Source organism: Arachis stenosperma, chromosome 6 (assembly GCF_014773155.1).
Source record: "Arachis stenosperma cultivar V10309 chromosome 6, arast.V10309.gnm1.PFL2, whole genome shotgun sequence".
Classification (NCBI taxonomy): Eukaryota; Viridiplantae; Streptophyta; class Magnoliopsida; order Fabales; family Fabaceae; genus Arachis; species Arachis stenosperma.
The window spans coordinates 144,259,593-144,273,099 of NC_080382.1; the positions used below are offsets into that span (position 1 = coordinate 144,259,593).

The 13,507-nt window shown below is 28.7% G+C and overlaps 2 protein-coding genes across 2 annotated transcripts; one reads left to right on the forward strand and one right to left on the reverse strand.

Moving 5' to 3' along the window:
- Positions 1 to 2,327: 2,327 nt before the first annotated feature.
- LOC130933000 (protein RICE SALT SENSITIVE 3-like) lies at positions 2,328 to 5,339 on the forward strand. Its single transcript, XM_057862484.1, has 7 exons — positions 2,328 to 2,578; positions 2,741 to 2,794; positions 2,939 to 3,064; positions 3,181 to 3,289; positions 3,442 to 3,483; positions 3,626 to 3,682; positions 4,266 to 5,339. Exons 1-7 carry the CDS (start codon positions 2,415 to 2,417, stop codon positions 4,872 to 4,874), a joined length of 1,161 nt encoding a protein of 386 aa, XP_057718467.1. The 5' UTR covers positions 2,328 to 2,414; the 3' UTR covers positions 4,875 to 5,339.
- Positions 5,340 to 9,686: 4,347 nt separating this feature from the next.
- Positions 9,687 to 10,517, reverse strand: LOC130934915 (thiol-disulfide oxidoreductase LTO1-like). The gene is made up of 2 exons (XM_057864437.1): positions 10,178 to 10,517; positions 9,687 to 9,940 (listed from the first exon to the last, which is right to left on the reverse strand). Exons 1-2 carry the CDS (start codon positions 10,515 to 10,517, stop codon positions 9,687 to 9,689), a joined length of 594 nt encoding a protein of 197 aa, XP_057720420.1.
- Between the last annotated feature and the right edge of the window lie 2,990 nt (positions 10,518 to 13,507).

Here is a 13,507-nt window from a genome sequence, read left to right on the forward strand (position 1 = left end):
CACACAAAAAAAAAACAGTAAAAGAATCTAAATTAAAATTTTAATCACTAGGTATCTTTTTATAGTTTTATTAAAATTTTAATTAAGCTTTTATAGTTTAAAATTTGTAGTTGAATCTTTGTACTTAATAGAAATGTTTCAATTAGATATTTTCTAGTTATTTTTTTTGTTAAAAAATATAAACTTTTTACAATATTCATTTTTATGTTTGATGTAGGATGAATTCTCAAATATATTAAATATAAATATTCTAAGATTATTACATATTTTCCGAAAAGATAACAACTAGTAAAGATCTAATCATAAATTTTTATCTAAGAATTTAATTACAAATTTTTAAACTGTAAAGATGTAATTTAAAATTTAATAAAATTATAGAAACTAATAAAATAATTATTTTTTTGTATAGACTTTTTCAAAAATGAGTTTTCCATATTCAAAATTTTAATCTTGCACTTACTTGCTTAGAACTTGAACCATCTTTACTTAACTAACTCTGATTGGGTTGGTGATCTTAATTTTTTATTGTACTATCTACTTTTGTTAATGAGTGAGGTGAAGTGAGATGGTCCTTGAAATACAATGAACATTATTGGTAGAGGTTGCAACCAAAAATTAAAGTTAGATTAGCTTAGCTTGATGTCCAAGTGCAACACTTTAAAGCTTGTACTAATGTAAAAATAATAACATGATACAAACCAGAAAAGATATTAATAGGTTGTGACAGCAACAAATGATTGCATGGTGTTTTGAGGTCACATAAAGCAAATGAAAGTGCTGAAATCAATTGTTGATGAACAAGACCACACTTTAGAGACAACAGGTATATAGGACACTGCCAATAAGGAACCAATAATTTTTCATTTTCAATTCATTCATCTATCATCATCTATCATTATTATTAATTATTTAATAATGGGACAAAGTATATTTTTTGTCCCTGAAGTTTGATAAAATTTTTAAAAATATTTTTAAATTTTATTTGTTTCAATTTTGTTCCAAAAGTTTTCGATTTGCATCAAATATACCCCTAACGGCTAATTTTTCAAAAAATTTAAGATCAATTCAACAACAATTTCATAAGAATAACCCTCAACACAAGCAAATCAAGCATAATTTTCATGTATTATTGTTAGATTGGTTTTAAATTTTTTAAAAATTTAGCCGTCAAAGATATATTTGATGCAAATTGAAAACTTTTGGGACAAAATTAAAACAAAATAAAAATTAGAAATATTTTTTAAACTTTTGTCAAATTTCAGGGATAAAAAATATACTTTACCCTAATTGATATTTAATAATACTCCTTCTTGTTATTTTGGTATATATATGTCTGAATTATAAACATCTAAATCTTTTAAGAATAAATTACACTCTTTTTTTTGTAAAAATCAGGTGAATTTGTGTATAATATTCCCCTATTTGTAAAAGTAGAGACTAATATATCCTAATATAAGCTAAATATTTTAATAGCATAATTGTTAGTTTCAAACCATAATTCAGGCAGATGAAAAAAAAAAAAAACTCCAAACTAAACTATAACTTGTTGACATTCTATATCATAGGATATATAGGATCAAGTGATAGAGAATAATAGAAAGAAGAAGAAAACATTCTATACGCTGTTCTTGTTAGTTTAGTGAATGAAAAATAAAAATATCAGATATTCCTAAACTCTACATTACCATTGAATTATAACGAATTTTTAAAAAAAACCAATTTAAACTAGTTGTGTGGTTAGTTTACTTGTTCGTTTAAGTAAGTGTTAAGGGTTCAAATCTCGCTTTATATATACAATAATGTATTAGACATCAATAAATTTTTAAAGGTGAATGTTATGGTGCCTAAAAAGTGGTGCCTATTTATTAAAAAAAGTAAAAAAATAACATTTAATTTAAAAGATATAACAATAAATAATTTTTAAAAAATTAAAATTTACTACAAAAAGTAAATTAGACAAAATTTAGGCACAATTCATATGCACCATAGAATTGACTATTTTTAAATAGAACTCCAATTCAGGGTAAATTAGTCCTCAACTTTTCGAAATCAAGACCACAAGAAAAAAATAATTATTTTTTTTCTTTTAAGAGTCATAAATGCCTCTCACCAAAGGGACCAAGTAGAAAGGGAAATGTGAGAGTAGTTGAGGTCCCACCAAAAAGAAAATTACAACTTACAACAACTCTTTTCAATATTGGAGTGATCATGTACATATGATCATCATTGATGACTTCACTTCTTGTGGTGCCTGCAAGCCACAACAAAGTGGGCACCATTGACACCCTCATTATTATTATTATTATTGTGTCATTAGCATTTTTGTCTTTATAATTAATCCTTGGCAGTTCCTTTTTTCTTTCACACTCTCCAAGTCTCCATCCACACTCATTCATTTGCAACAATAACCAACAATGGAAAGTGGATTACCCTTGCTTCATTGTCTCTTGCAACATACTCTTAGAAACCTATGCTCTTCTTCAACTTCTACTTCAGATTCTTCTTCTTCTTCTTCTTCCTCCAAATGGGTTTACGCTGTTTTTTGGAGAATTGTACCAAGAAACTTCCCTCCTCCAAGGTAATTAAGTCAACTCTATAAATGTAAGCAAAATTTACCAACTCAGATCGGTCGAGTGGTGAGTAAATTCATAGTTATTCGAGTTAGATTAGTCAAATTTCTGAATCGGGCTCGAATGTTAGATGCTTGTGGATGGATCATTGATTTGCTTTGTTGTTGTAGGTGGGAATTTGGTGGAAGTGCTCTTGATCGTTCCAAAGGGAACAAAAGAAACTGGTAAGTTTAATGGAACACACAAAATATGTCTCATTTTATTTAGCAAAAATCAATTATGACAATTATTGTACATTATAAATTATATATGATATGATAGTAATTTTTAATTATAGTAGTTTTTTTTGTGTCACTTTTGTTAATTAGGATCCTTGTTTGGGAAGATGGATTCTGTGATTTCAATGAATGCCAACATGGAAGGAGCTTGAATGAAAGGTTTGGAGCTGAAGTTTTCTTCAAAATGTCTCATGAAGTTTACAACTTTGGAGAAGGGTGAGAACAGAATTACTCAAATTGCTACATTTTTTTTTCCATAAGAAAAGGAAATTCACAATTCACATATAAAGGAAGAAGGATTAAAGTATGATTTTATTTTATTTTTTTTTTAGATTACTAGGGAAAGTGGCTGCAGATAATAGTCACAAATGGGTTTATGGTGACACTCAAAATGGGTGTGAATCTGACTACGTTGGTACATGGAATTCTTCAAGTGATCATGTAAGGAGTTAATTGTTTAAAACAAAACACAAAAAAGTGCTAAACAAAAATTTTTCCTGTTTTTTTTGGCTTTTTCACCTCACTTTTTTCCTGTGTCTATTATATAAAGCTAAAATCTAATATTCTATAGTTTATACTTCTAATATTGGCAGCAACCAAGAGCTTGGGAGTTTCAGTTCAATTCAGGTATTCAGGTTGGTATACTTTTTTCCCAAAAATATAAAAAACCCAAAAAAAAAGGCTTTAGAATCATATTATTATGTAAATAGCATGTTTGTCAGAAAACTATTTTCAACTTGGATTTGATCTGACCAAAATTTGTAACCATTTTTGTAGACTGTTGCTGTCATTGGTGTTAGAGAAGGCTTAGTGCAGCTTGGTTCATTTAACAAGGTTTTACACCTTTTCCCCTTCTCTAAATGATTGAAATATTCATAAATAAGTCTTGAAAATATGTTTCTTTTTAGTTAATCATACTCCAATAATGATTTGAAATTATGCTTTGATAAGTTATTTCTAACGTTATATTTAGTATCATAAGAATAAAATATTTTAAGACTTATGTTTAGTTTGTATTTTTTTATTTTTATTATCAGTGAAAACAATAATTTTTTTATAAAATTTTTGAAACAAAAAATATCAAAAATAAGAATAAAAACACAAACTAAACTCTCTATAATTTTTAGGTGAAAACTCAGATACAGTCAACTTCACGTGGAATTGATAATTAATAGTCGTTAGATGAAAATTTAATCAAATCAGTCAACTATCAACTTCACATAAAGTTGACTGCACCTGAATTTTCACTTAATTTTTTTGTATACTTTTTTTAAAGTTTAAGCTGTCAGTAAATTGAATTAAGAATATATAAAATATCTTTCAAAGACCAAGTTATGTTTTGATATTCAAGTTTTTTACATGGGGTAAATTGCAAAATCTTGATTAATGATATTAAATCCAAGGTTTGTTGTTTCAGATTGCTGAAGATCTGAACATAGTGACGAGCATACAAAGAAAATTCAGCTACCTTCAAAGCATACCAGGTGTGTTTGCAATTCAAAGACCATCATACTTACCTATCCAACAACAAAATCCATACATTGCAAAATCCAATTTCCAAATCATGGACTCCAATAATGACATGCCTCTCTCAAACTACAACATGGTTATCAACCAAATTGGATCAATTAATAATAATAATAATAATAATAATAATAATAATAATAATAATAGTAGTAGAATACTTGAAGAAAAATCAAACTATTTTTCCATGGTAGCAATCAACATGATGGGAAGGAATAATAATAATAATAATAATAGTCTACAAGATGGAACACAACAAGGGACAATGCAACAACAAAGTCTTTGGTCAGGTCCTTCTACTTTGCCAAACATGTCTTGTAGTCTTGGCGCATTGCTATCAAGGCTTCCTAATGAAGTTCCATCATGCTTTAATCCCAACTCTCAAGTTCTTGAAACCAATAATAGGATGATCATCAACACCACAACCCAAAGGGTGAAGATTGAAGACTCTGGATTTCATCTTGGTGGTGATGCTGATCATAAAGAAAACGCCAGGTCTTAAACAAATAAATGCGGGTTTAGTTTTTGTGTTGAGTTTAATTTTGATGCACTAACAGTATAAAACGTTTTATACAATTATGTAATTATATAATTGTGTAATTGTTCTTTTGGATTACTATTCACGCAGTTAATGTGAAAAATAATTATTTTACGATATGACATCATGTAATTAGATGCGCATGTAAAACTATTTTAGAGTGACAGTGCATCAAAATTAAATGGTAGAAATTCATGTGTAGTCGACTTCATATAAAGTTGACAACTGAGAGCCGTTAGATAATTTGACTGATTTGATTACATTTTCATTTAACGGCTCTCAACTATCAACTTCAGGTGAAGTCGACTGCATTTGAGTTTTCACCAAATTAAATTCTTCTATTTTTGTTTTATATTTTTTTATTTTTTGGCAAGATGGTGTGAATGTAGAAACAGAGAATATGGTTTTATTATGTTTATATTTCTTTTATTTTAGTTGTTTTATAGTTTCTACTTCACAAGATTATAGAAAAATATTGAAAATAAAAATAAAAAATAGAATAAACACGAACCTAAAACGATGTTTAGTTAGTATTTCAATCCCGACAATGAAATAATGAAGATATAAAGGAGACAGAAAAGTTAATTATGTCTTTCCCTAATATTGATACTATTTTAATTTTTTGGTCGATAAAAATTAGATAAATTTTGTCTCAAGATAGAGATATTTTGTTTTTTTTTTTCTTTTATAAATAAATTTGTGTATATTTCTGACATGAGATGATTACCCATCGAAATTGAATTATTGTTAATCATGTATTTTGGATATTGAAGTAGGTCTTAAATGTCCTTGAATTTGATCATGATTCATGTGATCACTCTTTAAGTTTAACAGCTATCTTGTTAGTATATGGTTGGTTACTTGGACAACAACATTAGGTCACTAAACAACACTTTTTTAATTTTAATATTGGGCAACAATTATGTTTTCAGTGTTATTAGAATGGGTAATGCTAGGTAACTATTAACTTTTTTGAACAACATGAATAATTATTAATCAAATCAAAATATATTACACCTAAATCTTAATATTAGAATAATCATTCGTATACTTAGTGAAATGAACATTCGATATATCTATTGTTCACATTATTTAATATTTTTATTGTCTACCTATATTTTTCCTATTAGAATTTGGTGTGTTTCACCATGATATGGAGGCCAATATAAACAAATAGAATGATCAAATTTTAGAATATTTTAATTTTTTTTAAATATACAAATCTAACTTTCAAATTGTATGTTACCTTAAATTTTAACATAGACCTTTTAATAATTTTAACTATTAATTTTAATTAATATATTATGTATATTTTTAAAATATTATTTTATATACTAAAATTAATTATTAAAATTAATTATTAATGTATTTATATATAATATATATAATTTATTTTATTTTTAATATATATTTATATTTTAACATGAATATTATACTGATAATTGATTTTAGTAACTAATTTTAATATACATGTAATATGATTGATATATTTTATAATTGAGTTAAAGGGTTAAAAATCAGCCACTACACAATGGTTTATATTTATTGCTGGCCAAACATTATTAAATTAGTCATAGACTCATAGCTTGTGTACTATTTCTGAAACCGCTACTGCTTTCTTTTATGTTTTCTTTTCTTTTCTTTTTAGAGCATTAATGATAAAGATAAATGCAATTGCAGATACCATCTGCTGCAGCTTCTTCCTTTGAACACAATCCATCATATATTTATATTGTGTGACAATACACATTGATGCTACCATAACAACTTGCACCCAAATTGTGGTCTTCACACTGTTGATGATATTTTCTCTCATCAATGATTTCAAAAAGGTCATGACAAGGCAATAATTGAATAAAATAGCAAATTAAAAAGGGCCATTGTTTTTACAATTTAATTTCATTCTTATTAAACGATTGATGATCATAATATTTGTAGTCCTTGTCAAACCTGTGACCACTGAGATATTATTTTTTTTTCTTTTTTTTCCATCTAAATTATTAGAATTCAAAACTTGCAAGTTTAATCTCAACTAATTTACTTTGAGTTAAGTGCTTAAAATTGATTTATTATTTAGTCAAATCAAAAGATTTAATTTCAATAATTTATACATAGCAAAGTGTTTGAAATTGGCCAACGAGCTATAATTCAAATGGCATAATTTTTCCATATTCATCTAGAAGTCGTGAATTCGAGTCTCACTCCTAACTTTAAAAAAAAATATTTAAAATATTTGATTTACATTTATATTTTTTTAATTTTATAAAAAAAAGAAAATTAGGATATAAAAAGTGAAAAAAAAAAAACAAAATTTTATGGTTTTGCCAATTTTTTTTCTATTTCACAAAATTTTAAAAATAAAAAAATGCAAGTTAAACGTGGGCTAAAATTTATTAAATCACTTTAAACAAACAATCAAGGCCTCAATGAAAAATAATAAAAATAAAGTAACCATATATATATATAGGTGAATGAATGAATAGTAAGTGGGGGTGGACATACATTGTGGGTAGGCCTATCCCTTATTGAGATGGGGTGTTCCATTTTTAAGGGCTAATAATGTTGAAAATGAAAGAGGATGGTATATAATTGAAGTCTCCATCAAGTTGCTGTAAGAGACAATTGGTATTTGGCCCTTCCTCCCGTACACAACATTGTTTCTTTTTGTACAATATGTTCGCTTGCAACAAAATTATTTCTAGAAAACATTAATTAATATTAGAGTAACTATCTAAATTTGTCTCTAATCAATTTTAATTAGATAGACACTTTAGTTTTTAACAAAGTTTAATTTTATTCGATAGAATTTTTAAAAATAACTCACATAGGATAAATTGGTCTCTTTAGACTTTCAATCAAATTTTAAATATGAGTTAGATAAGTAGATAATAAATTTTATTATATCATAATTAAGTCACAAAATATATTATTATAAGATAAATTAATCATCTTTAAAAGTAACAGAATGATTAATATGACAAAAGAATACTTGTAAAAAATTTTAGAAAATAAAATTTGTTCAAAATAACATGTTCAATTTAAAATTTTTTAAAAACTTTTTTTTTTTAATTTTTAGTAATATAATTCATGTATTATATGCCTATATCCTTATTACTCATACTGTAAAAAATTTTAACTTAGCTCTAAGTCAGTAACTCCATTGTAGATGTCTAGATGACAACATTTGCTAGATTTTTGTTGGAAGAAATGAGGTGTATTTTGTATTATTAATTTTTAGAGCAAGATTAAAAATAGAAAATTTTTATATTGTTATAAGATGAGAGACATATTAACTTGACATTTTAAGGTTTTGAGTTGGATGTGGTGTCTTCTCATCTTATGTTTTCTCGCTTGATTTTTTTCTGAAATCTTTCTGGTGGTTGAGAGCTCCCCACGGTTAGTCTAACAAGTGGTATCAGAGCCGATGGTTAATTGGTCTGGTGGTTTTAAGGAGTATTTAAGGTGAAGTATCGAAAGTCTTCTCAGCAAAGATGGTTCAGGCGGCTTGTCCCGCGGTATTTTACGGCGGTGTGATAGACGAATACCCATAGTGGAGGAGTTAGAAAAAAGAGGAGTTGATGCTTGATGTGGAGACTCATAATTGAGGGAGAGATTATTAGTGTTGCAAGTGTGAGAAGTGTTGAAGTTAGTCCCAGATAAAAAAAAATAAAGAAGAGTGGGGAGTTTATAAGATGAGAGACCTATTAATTTGACACCTTAAGGTTTTGAGTTAAATGTGGTATTTTCTCATCTTATGTTTTCTCGCTTAATTCTTCTTCAAAATTTTTTCGATGGTCAAAAACTCCCTACGGTTGGCCCAACATATTGTGCCTTTTAGTTTTAGTGAGTCGCTAACGTTATTAGAGGGTGAATAGTGATGACTAATCGTGAAACACGATGAGGAGGACATTGGACATACTTAGGTTGGTACACCGGAAGATAAATAGAAAATTCATACTTAGGTTATGAATTTTGTGACATAGGTGGCCTTATTCCATTGACAAAGACTTCACCATGAATAAATCTTACAATAAAATCAATGCTTAAAATGGGACAAAGAGCAATTGATTTGATATTTTTATTTTTATGTTTTTGCCCATGATTAGTCATATTATCTCTTTTAGGCCACATATAGTACAAGAGATATGACTGGTCTTATTTGGCCAAATTCATAGCATTGAATCAAAAGAAAATATCTTGGATAAATGATTAAATTAGCCTCTAAATTTTTTAATTAAAATTATTTTTTAAGTATTTTAAATTAATCATGTTATTTCTTTTGTTATTTTTTTTGTTAACAGCATCAAAATTTATTAATGTAACACATTAAATGATACTATAAAATACATAAAAATTTTAAAGTGAATTATATAGTAAAGATATAAGTTTACAGATTTTTTCTTTAATAGAAGAGTAAAGGACATTTTCGTCCTTGACCTTTTTTTCCGCAGACATTTTCGTCCTCAAGGAATAGAAAATACATTTAAATCCCTGACCCCTGAAAAACATGGACATTTATGTCCTTCCGTTGAATTCAGTCGTTTGCACTGAACGGAAAAGGATGAGCTGCAGAGGTGGCGCTGAGGTGGCCGTAACGGAGGACAGGTGGCATGGAGCATTTCGTAACAGGACATATAAGTCCCTGGAGACAAAAACGACGCCGTTTTTGTAACCTCCTCCAATTTCTCTGCCTTTTCTTCTTCCTTCATCCTTTTTCCCTTTCATTCTTCTTCCTCGGTCCCTGCCTCCATCACCGCCGCACAGCGGCCGCCTCCGTCAGCCACCATCAACGCTGAAAGACAAGAATGCCGAAAGCAAACAGTATGAGGAAGTCAACCCAGAGAATTTTGTGCTGAGAATGAACAAGAAATAGGCACTAGCAGCTGCCATGGAGGTAGTGGTTCCCAACACCATGAGCTGGGAGCTGGACCTGCCAATCCCAAAAGGCAACATCTTCTTTGTGGCCAATTGCAAACCAAGCGCCGCAACCAAGCCATATGCCACCATCCCAACTAAAGGAAGAGAAACACCTATCAAACACAAACAGAAAAATGTCACTCACACATTCTTTCAAACACATTGCCTGCAAATAATACCCTTCACACCACAAAATCCATAGACAAAAAAGAATCACACATAAAACAACAATATGGCAAACACACACATCAAGCCAAAACCCTAACAGAATCAAATCATAGAACAGTTCAATTGCAAGCACCATCGAATAGTTGCAACACATTCAAGAGAAGGCAAAGAAAAAAAAATACCAAAAATAAGCGCGTAATCATTGTTGAGTATGTCGCCGCAGGGAGAACCACCGATAGGGCAAAATGCTTCGGAACTGGTGAGCTTCAGGTAGGTAAGGTACGAGGTTTCAAGGAAGTCGATCCGGCCGATCCTCGCGGTCAGCTTATGAGTCCATTCGCCGGAGCCGGAGGAAGTGGCGGGAACCTTGGTTTCCTGATCGGGTTTTGCGGTGGAGCATTTGAGAGGCGGCGGCAACCTCATACGCTGCGTGACGTCAAAGAGGCCCAAGCTCCGGTGGTGCCAAATGGGCACAAAGGAACGAAAAGACGATAGGGACATGGAGAAGGTGAAAGTGGCCATGGTGGTGGAAGGCGTTGATGATGGCTGACGGAGGCGCCGCTGTGCAGCGGTGATGGAGGCAGGGGCCGAGGAAGAAGAATGGAAGGGAAAAAGGACGAAGGAAGAAGAAAAGGCAGAGATATTGGGGGAGGTTACAAAAATGGCGTCATTTTTGTCTCCAGGGACTTATATGTCCTGTTACGAAATGCTCCATGCCACCTGTCCTTCGTTACGGCCACCTCAGCGCCACCTCTGCCAGCTCATCCTTTTCCGTTAGTGCAAACGGCTGAATTCAACGGAAGGACATAAATATCCACGTTTTTCAGGGGTCAGGGACTTAAATGTATTTTCCATTCCTTGAGGACGAAAATGTTCGCGAAAAAAAAGGTCAGGGACGAAAATGTCCTTTACTCTTAATAGAATGAAAGAGAGATTAATAAAAGTAGGATCCACATTATAAATAATAATAAAATAATAAAAACGAACTATAAAAAGAATTATATTCTCTCTCTATACTACTCCAATCTGTACAGTAGAATGCCTCAAATTTTAATTGACATTAATATGATAAATTTATAAAATTAAATCAATTCAAAATCTAATTGAGAGAAGAACTTGAGGTATTAAAATTTCTCAATTTAGGAGTTAATTTGATCTAATTTTATAAACTTATCATGTTAGCCATTAATTAAGATCATTAAATATGTGTTGTGATGTCACAAATTTTGATAACATTAGTGACAAAAAGATTAAAATGACTAATTTAAAAAATGAGTAATTTTTTGAGAAATAATTTAACTATTTAGTCAAAATATATCTATCGAATGATCGTTGTTACGATGTGCATGTGTAATAGTAGGGTTGTTAATAATTCAATTAAAAATAGTTGTGGATTAATTAGAATTGAAATCGATATTAATATTTTATTAGGTCTATTTTTAAAATATAAATTCAATTTTAAATTAATTTAAAATATATCAGATTAATTAAAATGAATAAATATGATATATAATTAGTGTATATGATTTTATAAATTTTATAAATTTTATATAACAAATTAATAAATTTTTATTTTTAAATATTAAATTTAAGAAATGTTATATAACATTATACAAAAATAAATTATTTTAAATCTAAAACAATATCATATAATATAAAAATATAATGTTTTATTATAAGCCTTATCATAAAATATATATTTTAAATATAAAACATGATTTCAGATTGATTTAAATATTCGAATTTATACTTAAATTACACTTATTTAAAATTATTCAGATCCAAAACCTAAAATTATACCAAATAAAAAATAATAAATTCAAATCTGACAAAATATACTTTAAATTTAAACTAAATTTTCAACCAGGTTTTAAATATTACTATCTAATACAATCCTTTGCAACTACTTATCCAACTAAATTTTTATAATGGTCCCTCAGATTCACGACTTTCACCATTTTAGTTTCTCAGATTTAAAATTCATTATACTGGTCCTCGAGATCCAATTCTAGGCACCATATTGGTCCCTAAACGCTTTACAACATTGAATCAACGAATAAAATGCACCATATAGGTCCCTAAACGCTTTACAACGTTGAATCAACGAACGAAATGCTAAACTAATTCTAATTTGTCACGCTAGATAAATGGCTAAATAGTGTCTTTTCATTTTAGTGTTTAAATAAGGGAAAATAAAATCGTTTTGGATAATGAAAGAAGATATAATAATTTTCACATTATATAAACTCTTCTATTTTTGTCTTAATTAAATGCCAAAACGAAACGACGCTGTTTAACTATATGTTTAACGTAACTAGTTAGAACCAATTTAACACTTAGTTCACTAGTTTAGTATTAGAAAGAATCCAAAGATTAATAATATGATGTGCAAAACTAAATTTCAAGAATCAGTATAAATAATTTTTAATTTAAGAAACAAATAATAAAAATTGTGAATTTAAGAGACCATTTTAAGAATTTAGTCCTACTTATCCCTTGCAATTTAGATCATGATCGATACATTTAGACCGATTACAAAAGAATCATGTTGTGAATATTCACCTTTTTTAGCAAACATATTAACCCACTTAAAAATAAAGGTTAAGAAAGAATAAAAATACAAGGACTAAAAAAAAGCGACCAAGGTAAATTCGTAAAGTTGTATTAGCTTTAGGGTTGAGAAGAACTTAACAAGTGATTTCCTACACACTCATATATACAACATTTCAAAATTTTATTCACCACTTAACATTCTCTAAGATTTGAATTCGAATTTAGTGTATTATGGCTGTGTATGTTTTTGAGAATAGGATAAGATAAGACACTAAAAATAAGACATAAAGAATAAAAATATAAAATTTTGTGTTCTTGTATCTTATTTGGTGATAAATTAAAATAAATTATAAAAATCTAATTTATTCTTATTTTTTTTATTCAAAAAATTTGAGATGAAAAATATAATTATAAAAAATTAACAACAATAATAAAAAAATAAAAAATAAGTTGTGTTTTTTGTTAATATCTCCGTGTCTTTACGGTCAGGATGAATACAAAATACATTAATTTAGTGTCTTTTGACACATTGTCTCTGTTCATATTTCCTTTATCAAATATGGTTTTATGACTCTATATTCATATCTCAGTTATGACTCTATATTCGTATCTGAGTATCATGTTTCTATAAACAAATGCAACCTAAGAGACACATAATTTATTGCTCCGATAAGGGAACCGTTAGGGTTGGGCCAATGAAAATGTATCAAGAGTATGTAGCCTTTTAAGTAGATCTCATTTTTTTCCCATGCAAAAAAAAGCATCATTTTTTTAAGCAGTTTGGTTTAAATATCTCAAAAAAAAAAAAAAAAACATGAATTTCCTCACAAAATTTATAATTGTTAATTAGCCAACCATGTAAATAAATTTTCCATAATGTTTTGCATTGCCTGATTTTCAATAAGAAAATATCTTCCATACCAAATACCTTGTGTTAAATCTTAGATGATGTGATCAAA

Coding starts and splice junctions, on each gene's coding strand:
- LOC130933000 (XM_057862484.1), top strand. CDS start 2,415: ATGGAAAGTGGATTACCCTTGCTTCATTGTCTCTTGCAACATACTCTT. Junction 3,065..3,180: donor GTTTACAACTTTGGAGAAGG/GTGAGAACAGAA, acceptor TTTTTTTTTTAG/ATTACTAGGGAAAGTGGCTG. Junction 3,683..4,265: donor AGCTTGGTTCATTTAACAAG/GTTTTACACCTT, acceptor TTGTTGTTTCAG/ATTGCTGAAGATCTGAACAT.
- LOC130934915 (XM_057864437.1), bottom strand. CDS start 10,517: ATGGCCACTTTCACCTTCTCCATGTCCCTATCGTCTTTTCGTTCCTTT. Junction 9,941..10,177: donor TGATTACGCGCTTATTTTTG/GTATTTTTTTTT, acceptor TGTGTTTGATAG/GTGTTTCTCTTCCTTTAGTT.